The sequence below is a fragment of the Sorex araneus genome, chromosome X (assembly GCF_027595985.1).
Source record: "Sorex araneus isolate mSorAra2 chromosome X, mSorAra2.pri, whole genome shotgun sequence".
NCBI classification, from domain to species: Eukaryota; Metazoa; Chordata; class Mammalia; order Eulipotyphla; family Soricidae; genus Sorex; species Sorex araneus.
Genome location: NC_073313.1, coordinates 247,853,080 through 247,868,025, shown reverse-complemented (window position 1 = coordinate 247,868,025; position 14,946 = coordinate 247,853,080). Strand labels below are relative to the sequence as shown.

The following is a 14,946-nucleotide window of genomic DNA, read 5'->3' as shown; positions in this document are numbered from 1 at the left end:
TTATTTCTCCATGCTTCAGCTGCGTTATTATTTATCCAATGGGTTAATGCTGTAGCACTGTCGTCCGTTGTTCATCAATTTGCTCAAATGGGCACCAGTAACGTCCCCATTGTGAGACTTCTTACTGTTTTTGGCATATCAAATATGCCACAGATAGCTTGCCAGGCTCTGCCCTGCGGGCCGAGTGCAAGGCAAACGCCCTACCTGCTGTGCTGTTGCTCCAGCCCTAGGTTAATGCTACCTACAACAAAAAGCAGTAAGGCTGACGTGGGATTTATAGTACAACAGGTACAGCACTGGCTTTGCAGAGGCTGACCTGGATTCTCCCCAACATCCCATAAGGTCCCCTGAGACGGCCAGAAGTGACCCCTGAGTGCAGAGCCAGGAGTTAAGTCCTGAACACTGAAGGGTGTGCCACACACACACCCCACAACAAGTGGAAAGGATTATGAATCTACATTCACAGTCTGAACAATTTCTTACCTAACAGGAAACAGTTTTACATCGCCCATGTTAAAAAAAAAAAAACTCAGCCATGGTGGAGGTGAATGCACAATGCTGGCTACACCTTTAAAAAAAAAAAAACAGCCATGACGGAAGAGAGAGCCTCAGACTAAACACGAACAAACTAACGGAATGTGCAGGTTGGGTCACAGAACAGTCTGAAGGGTGAACTGTATTGTCTCCTGGTTTATACCTAAAATGCTTGCAATGGGGCTGGAGCGATAGTACAGCGGGTAGGACGTTTGCCTTGCACATGGCTGACCCAGGTTCGATTCCCAGCATCCCATATGCCTTGCCTCCCAGCAAGGTCAAGAGTAATTCCTGAGTGCATGAGCCAGGAGTAATCCCTGTACATCACCGGGTGTGATCCAAAAATCAAAAAATAAATAAAGAAAGAAAGAAAAAATAAAATAAAATATAATTTAAATAAAATAAAATGCTTGCAAGTTTAGTAGGCAAAGAAAGACGGAGGAAGAGGCTCAGGCTTCATCTGCGGGTTCCCAGTGGAACACGCCCCAGTGTGGTCCAAAGGGAAGCACCATGGCCTAGATTTTGGATTCCCAAGCCCCGATTTCAAAAGAGCTGCCTGGCCTTCCACTCTAGTTCTCACTGGAGCCTTAGAAAAAAAACAGGCAAGAGGCCAGAGTTTCAAAGAGTCAAGAAATAGAAAGCATTTATTCAACAAAATGAGGCGTTCTGGCCTCAAGAAACCCTCAAATTTAGAGTAACCGAGAACTGCTCACTCCAGACAGGGATTACAAAGCAGAGAAGGGAATTTGCCCGCACCCGGGTCTAGAAGGCAAGTCTTCCCTCTCCGCTAGACAAGAAAGGCGGCTTGAACTTTCATTCCTTCCCTAAAATGCATTCGGAGAGAGGGGTGTGTCCGTCCTCTGATGTCACTTCTGACAACTGTTCCCTCTGTGGCCTTTGTGTTGTTATTTTTTGCGTCATACTCCGGAGGGGTTCAGGGATCTCTCCCGGCGGGGCTGCTGGAGGGGTGCCTGGGATCAAACTGGGCCGGGCGCCGGCAAAGTGACTGTGCGGTGACTCTGGCCCCTCTATCTTCTCTGAGAAGCTTCACATGCTCTCACCAGAATGCCAGCTCCTGGGGCCGAGGGCGGACACATTCCTCCTACCCACACCCAGACAATGAGCAGCCTGTGTGTTGCGGAGACCACAGGTCTACACCTGCTGGTGGCCACCAGGGATGCTAAGGCAAGACAGAGAGGGGGGGATCTGCATGTCAGTGGTTTTCACCTAAGGGCCCTCAAACTTGGAGGCCAGGAGCCCCTCACTCCAGTGTTTCCTTCTTGCACCGCACAAGGCCTGGCCTGTAAGAATGTGTTGAAGGGAGCCACTGAGCACTCTGCAGCGAGGCCTCCGGGCCCTGGATCATGTTCTCCGTCCTGAAACTGCAGCAGCCCCGTGCCGCTGGGGAGAGGGAGTGGGGTGTGGCATGTCCTGCTCCTGCCCTTGCAGGGGGGAGTGTGTCCAGCACACACACCAGGGCGAGGTGGCCTGGGGTGGCCGGATCTGGATCTTACCTGACGGCCAGCTGGGCCTCCCGGAGGGCTTTGGCGGTTCCTCCCGAAGCCACCAGATCCAAACCCACCGAGGCCAGGCTTCTGGCAAATTCCACCAGGCCGGTTTTGTCAGAGACACTAAATAAGGCTGCGAACAGAACATTTTCCTCAATCAATCAATCGATCAATCAATCCCTCACAGTACAAGGCACCAAAGTGCTTCTCACCAAAGTGGAGAGATGGGCGGGAAAGGGGGTGCGCATGATAATGAGGGGGTTTGCAGGGGCTAATCGTGATGCACGGGAACCCCCCCACCTCCCGTCCACGCCCCCATCCCGGGGAGTTTGCAGGAGCTGATCACGATGCAGGGAATCCCCCACCTCCATCTCCCTTCCACACCCCCCTCCCATCCCCACCCCACGCTCGGTCTCTCGGGCTGCGCAGCTGCGAGGCCGCCCGCCCGCACGCCCCAAGGCCGGGGGGCAGAGGCGGGCACGCGGGCGGCTGCGCGCGGGGCTCACCGAGCTGGCCGGGAGCCATGGCTGCAGGCGGCGGGGATCCGGGGCGAGCGGCGAGCGCGGCCTGGACGCCACGTGCAGAAGACGGCGGCGCGGGTCGCTGCCGGGACCAGAGGAAGCGGCGCGGGCCGGGCGGTCACCTGACCCGTCACGTGCCCCGCCCGGGCCCGCCCCGGCCCCGCCCGGCCGCGCCCCCCCGGCCCCGCCCCTCCCTCTAGCCGCGCAACCCGCCTTCCGGGTTCCCGGGCGCGGAGCGCTGGAGGGGCGGGGCTTCCCCGGGCGAGGTTTCCTGGGCGCGGGGCGGGGCGGGGCGGGGCGGGGCTTCCCCTGGGAGGGGCGGGGCTTCTGCAGGGCGAGGCTTCCCGGGCGGGGCGGGGAGAGGCGGGGCTTCCAGGGGCGGGGCTTCCCGGGGCGGGGCTTCCCTGGGATTTGGGTACCAGAGCTGAGTGGGGATGCACCTGGGCTTCTATCCTCGGACGCGACCCGGTCCCATCCTGCGGTTCACCCAAGGCGGCCTCTGCGGAGTCGACCGAAGGGCGAGGGATGCCGTATAGTTCACCGAGGGGCGATGCTCAGGCCGAATTGGCTGCTAACTTCCTCCTGCCGTCCTCCAGGGTTGTGTACAGAGTCACCGGGCTGCGCACCTGGGAAATGGGAAACGGCTCTACAGATGATCTAATAACAGCAATCAGTCAAGTTGACATGCGAGTGCTTATTTTTTCCCTAAGAGAAAATTTATATATATAAAATATGTATTTATTAATTTTTCAATCGGTGTCATAGTTTTAGTTAAAACTACAGGTTCATTTTATAAATTTATCCGTCATTTAAAACGACTCCTCCAACCGTTTTAAGATTTATAAATCAAGAAAGTGATGTTTTTTTCCCGAAATTTGAAAACAAACAACTGAATAATTTATTTTGGACTACTTACAATGATAGATTTTTTAAATTTATTTTATTTTATTTTATTTGCATTTTGGGTCACACTCAGCAATGCTCAGGGGTTACTCCTGGCTCTGCATCCATGAAATACTGGCTCTGCACTCAGTCACATTCAGCAGTCTCAGGGGTTATACTCCCGGCTCTGTGCTCAGAGCACTGGAGGTGCTCTGGGCACCTTATGAGATGCCGGGACTTGAACCTAGGTCGGTCACATGCAAGGTCATGTCCAATCTGTTGTTCCTCAGGCCCCTCACCATAGATTTTAAAGTACATAATTTGAGTAGCATCTAAAGTAAGCATTCTTCTACTATGCATTGCTCCCAACGCATCGGACCTTTGTAAATATTACTAAATATTAAACCATGATAAAATTAGTAATCTGTTACAACACAATTGGTTCTCACAATTGGCTTTTTAAAAAAAGTTTTATGGTGTAACAAAATTGGGAAGGAATATTTTGTATCTATTAGGTGTGTAGTTTACCATACATTGAGTTTTGTTGTTTTGTTTTGTTTTTTTACATTGAGTTTTTCATCCTCTGTTAGATACTAGCCCAACATCTGGTAATGATTGTGTCTATTTGCAAATCAGTTAATACCTGACTCAAAGGTTAGTTCAGTTTTAAAAATGTGTATGGCAGGAGCAGGGAGATGACTCCCCTCTTGCCAGACCTAGGGCACTGCCTGACTCTGTGGGCACTGCCAAGTGTGTTATTGGCAGGGACAAATTGCCATTGCTCCTCGGAACCATTGAATCTTCCCACCAGTCCGTCCAACTGGCAAAGTATTGGAGGGAGTGAACCCTTTGACTAGTTGAGCACTACTTGGTCGCCAATCCCTCCCCTTCCAAATACTGAGAGCTTTGAGTATTTTTTTTTTTTAAATAAGACCTTGCCATCAGACACATACATACTACTGCCTTTAGAATGGTTTAAATTTTAATTTATTTTTGGTTTGGGGCCACACCTAGTGGTGCTCAGGGATTACTTCTGGCTCTGCACTCAGAAATTACTCCTGGCAGGATTTAGGGCACCATACAGGATGCAGGTGATAGAACCAGGTGGGCCATGTGCAATGCAAATCACCCTACCTGCCTTACTGTCTCTCCGGGCCCCTAGAATTCTGTCACTGTCACTGTCACTGTCATCCCGTTGCTCATCGATTTTTTTGAGCGGGCATCAGTAACGTCTCTCATTGAGAGACTTATTGTTACTGTTTTTGGCATGTCCAATACACACGGGTAGCTTGCCAGGCTCTGCCATGCGGGCTCAATACTCTAGGTAGCTTGCCAGGCTTTCCGAGAGGGTTGGAGGAATCGAACTTGGGTCTGCCATGTGAAAGGCGAACGCCCAACCACTGTGCTATTGCTCCAGACCCCCTAGAATTAATATATATAAAAAATATATAATATATAATATATTAATATACATAAAGGATAAGCCTTCCTAAGAGGTATAGCTTTAGTTGGGTAATTATCTCAAGCTGAGTTCAGGCAAGGCTCACTTTCTTATCATGTAAATTCTAGGTCCTAGAAGAGTGGAAATTGAGGGCATTACCCAAGTTTGGTATTTGCACCTGAAATAGACTATCAGGAAGAAGTAGGAAAAAAAAAACAAACAAACAGAAAAATCTCTCTACCCAAAAGACAGTACAAAGGCTAAAGCACTTGCTCTACATTTGGTAGACCCAGGTCAAATTCCACATTCCCACATAGATCTGGTTCCCTAAGCCTGGCCAGGATTGTTCCTTGAGCAGACAGCAAGGAATAAGCCCTGAGCATCACCAAGGGTGGCCCCAAAACAAAACAGTTGAAGTAAACGTCCTACATGGCAAGACAAACATCTAACACCTAATTATAAAACTGGTTTTCTTCCCATTTTTGGAAGGGGGGAAGTGTTGTTGGATCATACACTCAATGATGTTCCTCAGAGATTACTCCTGGCAGGCTCAGGGGACCATATGGGGTACTGGGAATCAAATGGATGGGGGGAGGGGTGTGTAGGACAAATGTCCTACCCCTCTGGCTTCCAAATCTTTAGGTTTTCATCATCTAAGTACCACTTACTTGGACATGTGAGTTCTCTACCTCTTTTCTGGAAGCCCTATTCCCTAGCACAGTATTATACCCTAACTTTGTGCATCTAGCTTTAGACTTCATTTCTATGTAGATTGTCCATATCATCATATATAATTAAATTTATTCTTTTTTTTTTTGGTGTAGGGAGAGTTCGGGCCACACCTGGTGGTCCTCAAGGCTTACTCCTGACTCTTGACTCTTTTCTCAAGGATAACTCTTGGTGGTGCTCTGGGGAATCATATGGGGTGCCAGGGATTGAACCCAAGTTGACTGAGTACAAGGCGAGTGTCTACCCACTGTACTGTCTCTTCAACCCCTAAATTCGTTCTTTTCTCCTGCTGTAACCTGGATGATCCAGTTTTTCTGACACTTAAGAAGCTCGGTTCTACTGAGAGACAGAGTGACAATCAAACTTTATTAGCAACAAGTCTGCAGATGGGATGATGGTGGGTTCTTCTCCTCAAAAACCCTCTTGCCTATACCAGCACAAAAAGTAGTTTGTGTGTGTGGGGGGGGAAGAACCAACAGAGAAATATAGTTTTTGAAAGTGTGATAGGGGAAGGATAGGGTAAACCAAAAATGACTGACGGACAGGGTTGGAGTGTCTTGGTTGATTTTTCGGTTGATGGTGAAGGTGTAATTTCAAACAGCAATATTATCATTAGCTCTATCGTAAGACATAGTTACCTAGATTACAATAGAAATTTTTTTTAAAAAAATTAAAATGTAAGGGGCTGGAACGATAGCACAGCGGGTAGGGCGTTTGCCTTGCACATAGCCGACCCGGGTTCTAATCCCAGCATCCCATATGGTCCCCTGAGCACCGCCAGGGGTAATTCCTGAGTGAAGAGCCAGGAATAACCCCTGTGCATCGCCAGGTGTGACCCCCCCAAAAAAATTAAAATGTAAGAGACAAGTTGCAGACCAGGAGGAGTCAAGATGATCAACAACTGCTCTTACAGGCTGGTCCTCTGAGACATCTTCAGATGGCGACGCTGCTTTGTTTCAGAACACAGGCTGCTGGCTGCCTTCCTTATAATAAGTGTTTGCAGGGAAGGTCCAAAAGAGGTAAACATTCTATTCATTCTCCACAGCCTCTGCCCAGAAGAGTTCTGCTGGTTTTAAATGTCTGGAGTGAGCTATTAATTCTCTGGGACTGGTTTCACTACTAATATGCCTGGTGTTGATTTGATTGCTTGAACAAACCAAGCAGAACCAAGAGGCAGACACTATTTCTCCTCCCCCCCAGTTCCTTATTAAAATTATATTACAAAATAATGGCATTGTTTGCCTATTTTTCTTAGTCAGTGGCTAACAGGGGCAGAAAGAACTGTCTTTTCTCATTGTCCACTGCTGTTTTTTTCTATTCTACTCTCCTTTTCTCTAAGTCTTCTAGTTCCTTCATTACTTCCCAAAATGAACACCTATTAGCTAGAATCAAGCGCTCTACTTTATCACATCTGATAGGTGAACTCCTTGCTCTTCATATTTTTCACATTCCTAAGAGAAATATGTTAAGATCATCCACAGTGTCTTCAGAGTGAATGTGTTTGCCAACTCTGAATTAAAAAAAGACAAGCCTCATTACTAATAATAAGAGAAATTTCCCTGGCCAGTCACCGTTCGGTTTTAATAGGAAACAGAAACAGACAAAGGAGAAAATAATGCTAAAAGGAAAATAAACAGTTCTTAGGCAATCATCATTTTTCCTGCAGGTGAATTTTAAATACTCAATAAAAATTTAGTGAGCCATTTCTTTCTGAAAGGCAACAATGCAATATTAGTAAAAAGGGGATGACTATCACCTAATTATTACCCGGAGGGGACACATAATGGAATGAAATGATAGGAATAGAGCTAGAACTAGGAAATATGAATACAAAGACAAATGAAAAATAGACTGATTTGTGTGGAGGTCTTTATAATACTGATGTGCGTGTTAAAAAGTAATAAACTGGGTGCATATTCTAGAAAAAACATTTTTTGATTTAAAGTTATTTACCAAAATTAATTCTCCTTTGAGTATCCCAAGAAGTCTTCCTGGGCTCTGGGAGCATTCCAAGTTGGCAGGGCAGTACTGCTCAGGCCCTGCAGTGCCAGAGATAATCAACCAAGGCCTCCCCTGCAGTACACATAGGGTCATGTGGGGCCGGGATTGAAACCAGGTCCAGGGCATGCCTTGCACACACCCTAACCCCAGACTATTTCCCTGGCCCATCTTTCATAGTTTTCAAGTTTGACTCGATAACTTCCTCAGAGGTTAATGGCACGTGTCCTTTGCTAACTAAACTCAACGAACTTTGTGATACTAGTCTTGTCACTCCATTTTCCGGAATGTTCATGGCTGTGTCTGTAATACAGGCAATGTATTTACTCTGAAAATGTCAGCCAATGTTAATGAACAAGTTGATCTGTCCAAAGCACGAGCCATTAAGTGATCAAGGTGGAAAAGAGTATAATTTCCTTCCTAAGTATGTGTCTCTGTGCTTCAGAATATATTCTCCCTATAAATGTGAGTCACTCGCCAGTCGGCATGTTATAAATGACACATTTCCACAATGATGTGGACTCCAAGGGTATAACGTTAGCACTCCTGTTTTACTTGGGCAGAAAAAAACTAACATACCAGACAGTGCAGGAGTGGAGGTACTTACCTTGCGTGCAGCTAACCTCCAGTTCGATTCTAAGTAGCAACCCTAACACAGAATCAGTAGATCCTCTATCCCCCACCAAAGTAACAAACCAAGAAGACATGCATGCACCTATACTCCAGTATTACCTGGGAGAGGGTTTGGGGCCACATCTAGCAGTGCTCTGGGGCTATTCCAGGCTCTGTACTCAGGAGTTACCCAGAGCGGTGCTCAGGAGATCCTTCATATATGGGGCCAGTCATTCAAACCAGGATTGGTTGCACCCAAGGTAAGCATCTTATCCAAACTCTTGTACTGTCCCTCTGGCCTCACTATTGTATCACTGTCACTGTATCACTGTCATCCCGTTGCTCATCAATCTGCTCGAGCGGGCACCAGAATGTTTCCATTGTGAGTCTTGTTACTGTTCTTGGCATATCAAATATGCACGGGTAGCTTGCCAGGCTCCGCTGTGCGTGCGAGATACTCTTAATAGCTTGCTGGGCTCTCTGAGAGGGGCAGAGGAATCGAACCTGGGTCTGCCACGTGCAAGGCAAATGCCCTATCCACTGCGGTATCGCTCCAGGTCTCACTACAATATTACCTTTTTTTTTTTTAATTTTTTTTTTTTATTTAAAGAAATATTTTATTGAACCACCGTGAAAACAAAAAAAATACAAGGCTTTCAGGTTTAAGTCACAGTCAAATACTGATTAAACCACCATCCCTTCACCAGTGCACCCGTTCCACCACCAAGAACCCCAATACACCCCCCTCCCACCCCTCCCCCCATCTAAGTAGCTGATGATATTCCCATTATTCTCTCTATATATTGAGTACATTTCATATTTCCATACAGAACTCACTATTGTTGATTGGAAATTTTCCCCAACAATCAGGCCTGCTGAATAAGCATCATCTAATAATTTCTCTTCCTTGGCAAAGGTGAAGACTTTGAGTCCGCGCGGCCGCTATCGGTTTTGGGTTTCTACTATTTTAGCTCAGTTCACAGTCAAAATGGATGGCTGCAAGAGTCTGCTCTGGTGCCAAAATGGGTTAGGAGACCTCAGGATCACAGTCAGTAGGCGGGAGGCTCTGCTTCTCGTGCCGCGGCTCTTGGTTCATCTCTGGGCGGAAGGCGCGCCGGGAACACCTCCCCTCCCAGGATCACCTACAGGCTACGTCACTAAAGAAAGTCCTACCTCCTGGTGGAGGGGTCTTAGAATATTACCTTTTTTATTTCTTCTCTTTTTACATCTCTTCCTTCTAACCTTTTAGGAAGCTTGAAAACCCTCATATCTTACATATCTAAAATTCAATGTACTCATATAAAGTTTTAGCTCCTTGGATGTGATGTGATTTTTTTTTTTGCTTTTATATTGTTCATTCCTTATTTGTTGATTATTTTCTCCCCAAAAATCTGTCTCACTTATCCCACTCCTGTTACAAACTAATGGTGATTGGCTAGGGAAATTTCTCTTATTATTAGCAATGAAGCTTGTCTTTTTTTTAATTTTTCAATTCCCCACTTCCAATCCTGGGGACTCTTCCTCGGCTCTGAGGAACAGCAATGTTGCTCCGCTTGGGGCTTACTTGCCAATCTGCACTCTCTTGGCTGTAGCCTGCCATATGAGGTTTTTCCCAGCAGCTTGGATAATTGGATTAATATATTAAATATTGTTTGCAAAATTCCTCTCTAGTTCAGAGATTAAACTATTTTATGACATGTTTAGGAATCAAATATTTTCCTTAAAGGTCCTGGGTTATTTGGAAATGAAAAAAAAGCTTATAATGAAATAAAGAATGGATCAGAATAACTGGAAAACCAATTAGAAAGACTCTGCATTAACCCACACAAGTCTTTTTTTTGGGGGGTGGGGAAATTAGGCCACACCCAGAGGTACTCAGAGGACTAAGCCTCGCTCTCTTCAGAGATCATTCTGGGGTCAATCTGCATGCAAAGCAAATAACTTAACCCCTGTGCTGTTTTTCATGCCCCCAAACACTTATCCAAAAACAGAAATCATAGACCCTGACTAGAATTATTTTATGTCAAGCTCACCAGGACTTACTACTTAATCTAATTGCAGTTGCACCATTTCCCAAAAGTGGAGTTTAAAAATGATTTGGCATTTCCTGGCTGGCATTAGTGAGATAATCTGCATGATAAGACACCCCATTATTCCACACATCTAATTTTTTTGCTAAGGGAAGGTAGTAGAAATTGTTATCTGAAATAATCTCGCTAGTAACCTTATTCTTCTCTTTTCGATTATAGAACTTACTTTATACAAATACCTGAAATGCCCTTCTGTGTGCTAGGTGAGATACTTTGTGAAACATGAATCACACCTTCAAAATTATTCAGATGAATATACTTTAGAAAGTAAAAAAAAAGTCTTTTTTAAATATGAGTTAAAACCAACATATAAATTCAAAAGGGAAAGAAAAAAAGAAATGGGGAAAACTTTGGAAAGTTCATCATTTATAGGTTGATGATCTGAGTACCTAGTAAGGCACCTAACCAACATAAAAATAAATAAGAAAGGTTTAGAGCAATAGTACAGCAGGGAAGATATTTTTTTTTGCGTACAACTGACCCAGGTTTTATTCCTGGTATCACATATGGTTTTCAGACCTTCCGGAGTGATGTGTGTGCACAGAAGTCAGGAATAAACCCTGAGTGTTTGGCACATGTGTGGTCCAAGCCCCCCTCCCCACTAAAAAAATAATTCAGAAGAAAAAAAGAAGATTAAAAACCAGTTTTTGCTTGTGTCCACTTTTATTTAAGGTCACTGTTAAAGTTTAGGTAAAAAAATTTCATTCCTAAATGATCCTTCTAAAGTCATTTGACATGCTACAACTCATGATCACCAGATGATACAAAATACAAAATATGCATTCAAGTTTTTAAAGTACTGATGCAAATCACAAATGAATGTGATGCTAAAGATAAATAAAATTGGAGCGTTAATGACACTAAAGTAGTAGTTGAAGCCCAAAAAGAAGACACGCTTGCTCAATTAGGCCTAACAAATAGCCTGAGTACGTCAGAAGGCCTATAAAAGGAAATTTATTCAAGGAAGCATTTAATGCCCTAAGTGCAGGTGGATTTTAACCATTTAGCTTTTATATAATTAATAGAGTGGCTGATAGAGTAATAAAATGTGATGTTATGGCAAGTGTTCATCTAATGAATATTTATTGAGGATAATGTGCACTCACCCATAAATCCATTCAAATCAAAACACACGAAGATCTGGTATGTGCCAGGCATGAGTGTAATGAGAATTGACGAAACAGATTAAAAAAAAAACAAACCCTACCCTCATGGAGTTTATATTCTCAGAAAAGGAAGGGAGATGGTAAAAAAAAATAAATAAAATGAATTACATTTGTAGTGTGTTCGATAGAGACAGACCTCATTTCTACAGAAAAGAGAATCCCCCAGAGGGAAGGAGCTGGAATTTTACATAGATACGCCAGCAATGCTACACTGAGAAGGTATGTCTGAGTGAAGCACGGAGGAGGGGGTAGTGAACTGAATGGGAGAGGGTAGGGTACAGGTATCCCTACTTTTTGAACATTTGGTCATACCACTTGACTTTTTTTTTTTTGCTGCTTTTTTTTGGGTCACACCCGGCAGTGCACAGGGGTTACTCCTGGCTCTGCACTCAGGAACTACCCCTGGTGGTGCTCAGGGAACCATATGGGATGCTGGGAATTGAACCCGGGTCGGCTGCGTGCAAGGCAAACGCCCTACCCGCTGTGCTATCGCTCCAGCCCCCCACTTGACTTTTACAAAACCTACACGAGTGCTTGCTTTCCAATCCAAAAAGAATGAAGAGATTTTTGCCTTTATGGTACAAGCCCAAAAATGTAGGTGGTTTTCAGTATCAGTCTTAAAGCAGCTGTTACAAGCAGCCTGGACCTAGAGCACTGACAGTGAAGTTGTCATTCTCTCTGCCTGAGAACGGCTCTATGCACCTGTGTATTTATCACATCACTTTCACTGTCACTGTCACTGTCACTGTCATCCCGTTGCTCATTGATTTGCTTGAGCGGGCACCAGTAACGTCTCCATTGCGAGATTTGTTGTTACTGTGTTTGGCATATTGGATATGCCACGGGGAGCTTGCCAGGCTCTGCTGTGCGGGCAGGATACTCTCGGTAGCTTGCCAGGCTCTCCAAGAGGGACAGAGGAATTGAACCCAGGTTGGCCGCGTGCAAGGCAAATGCCCTACCGGCTGTGCTTGGAAAATGTATCCATAATTATTAGCTCTGGATCATCAAAAAGAACACACTTAACAAAATTTATCGCATCATTCCTGCTTTTACTGTAAGTAAATGTCATTTTCAGTTTCCTGTGTTATTTTGCAGGATTTGGTGTGTTCTTTTTTTGAGGATCCAGAAAGCATGTTTTTTCCTCATCTAAATAATGGTAGTTGCTTCTTTACACCCTTTTGGCTTCTTAAAGTTTTTGCAGCAACAACCTACTGTCCGATAGTGGGAGAAGCTTGTATTTGGAGAAACCTGTATTAGACAACATAGCCAGTGGAAAGGCCTCATGTAGCAGGTGTGCCTATTCTATTTAAGGAGCAGAAGGGAGGAGAGTATGTCCATAATAGAGGGACAAAGACAAAGAGAAGGAAAAAACTACATCTACAGTGAGATTGCACAGAGCTTTCAGGACCGGTTCAAATTCGCGCCCCGCCCCCCCCCCCCCCATAGCAGGAGAAACAGTCAGCATTAATTTATTTGCTCTGGTTGTGAGAGGGCACAAGTAGAAGCAGGGAGATCCCAGGAGGTTTTGCAATAATATAGAATCTACAAACTGGTGAAATATCAAGCGGGCACGATGTGGCCCAGTGGAGACTATGCGAACTAATTAGGTATCAGATACACTGAGAGCCAAGAGCCACCAAGATTTGCTAAGTAGGACGCAAAGTATTGAGAGGGAGAAAGGAAGCAAGAACGGCCACAAGATAGCTAAGTGTGAACCAACAAATGACTTCAATTGCTATCAGCTAACGTTTGGGGGACTCAAGTGGAGTAGACTTGCAGATAAAGAGATCTTAATAGGGATGTCTGGTGGGCAGTTAAAAAAGTCCCCCAGCAAGCTACAGGCTAGACATTAATTTCATTAGAGAAGTGGTCCTAAGATTAAGTCCCAGAACATCTAACTCTTGATGCTCAGGTGAAGAGAGGAAACAGTAATCTGGGAAAAAATAGTGACAGAGGAGATTGGGGTATACTAGAAGTCAATTGAAGAAAGTGTTTTTGGGAGAGGACAAAAAGTAACCCCCAGAGAATAAGTTTCTGTAACAAATCAAATGAGGATTGGAAATTGAGTCTTGAATCTTGGATTATATTTAGGAAGACATATTGGGTGGCATGTGGACAAAGGCCTGGTTAAAGTGGGCTCAAGAGAGAATAGGGAGGGATTGGAGATATAGAAAATATATTATTCTCTTTAAAAAAAATGAAAAATAAGAGTCTTGTTCCAAAACAAGTTTTCTCAGCTTCAGGAGTATTGCCATTTGGGCAGGATAATCCTTGTGAAGGCGTTGAGCTATGTGGTGGAGGGTGTTTATCAGCATTCCTGGCTGATAATTGTAAAGTAGCTATGCAGAAAAGGATTCAGAGCTGTTTGACTTGGTATAGGGAAATGCCTTAATTTCTATTGGAGAAAATCCCCAAATCTGAAAGTTTGTTTACAGTTACTATGTCTAGAAGACACTTGGTCATCTATTCAAAATTTGATGATTTCCCTCTTCTTTCTGGCAGATTCCCTATTTATTACAATTCACCACTTTCAGAATACCACTTTTAGAAAGGACTATTAGTTGATATCATAATTCTCTTTAAAGTGAAATGTTTAGGGAGCATTGTATGAGAATTTGGAATAAAAGATGTGGCAGAATTGTTTGACGGGCTTCTGAGAAATGTCTTTGTATTTTAGGCTGAAGAGGCAACCTTTTCTCTTCTGCTGCACAAAAGAAAACTGGTGACCACCTTCTAAGTGCTTTTGACCATAAGCTCTGGTAACCATCTTCTCACTACTTTTAACTATAAAATCTATCCTGAGGCTAAAGAAAGACTAGCAGAATCTGGAATGTTAACTCGACTGTGGAATCTATATGTTCACCATGTTTTGAACCACCCCACTTTTAAACTTAATTGTTATTTGAGTAATTGATGTCTTTTTCATTTTAGCTAATTGACTTTGAATTTTCCATATAAGTAGCTTTAAACCGTCATAAAATATCTTTTGAAAAGAAAGAAAAAAAACTATTCCAGAGGTTAATAAAACATAGGACTCATCCACCTTAATAGGATGTGCTGTTGACTATTGAATGATCTCATCTTGAGCTACTCAATATTGTAGCCACTGGCTATGTAAGTATTGAGCTCTTTAAATATACCTAGTATGAACTGAAACTTAAGTAAGCATAAACCAAGCAATTTATCTTGAAGACTTAGAAGACAAAATATAAAATGATTCTAGTAACTCTAATTGATAATTGAAATAAAATGCTTAGAATATTGGGTTAAATAAAATTTACTACAAAAATTTTCCTTTTAAAAAACTGTGATGTGACAGCTTGAAACTCTTAAAATTACTTATATGGGTAGAATTACATTTCATAGAACAACTCTAATGTTCCTAGACCTAGGAATTATCATGTCATTTGAGGTAAGACAATGAATTTATTAAAATGCTTCATTTTTGACACTTCAAATATGTAT

At 43.9% G+C, this 14,946-nt stretch overlaps 1 protein-coding gene across 1 annotated transcript in view; it reads right to left on the bottom strand.

Moving 5' to 3' along the window:
* ATIC (5-aminoimidazole-4-carboxamide ribonucleotide formyltransferase/IMP cyclohydrolase) overlaps positions 1 to 2,779 on the bottom strand; it is a 30,021-nt gene extending 27,242 nt beyond the window's left edge. The window contains exons 1-2 of the mRNA XM_055121661.1: positions 2,549 to 2,779; positions 2,049 to 2,175 (exon numbers count right to left, since the gene is read on the bottom strand). Of these exons, the coding sequence (XP_054977636.1) occupies positions 2,049 to 2,175; positions 2,549 to 2,567 (146 nt within the window). The 5' untranslated portion in view covers positions 2,568 to 2,779. The remainder of the gene's footprint in view (positions 1 to 2,048; positions 2,176 to 2,548) is intronic.
* Positions 2,780 to 14,946: the final 12,167 nt, after the last annotated feature.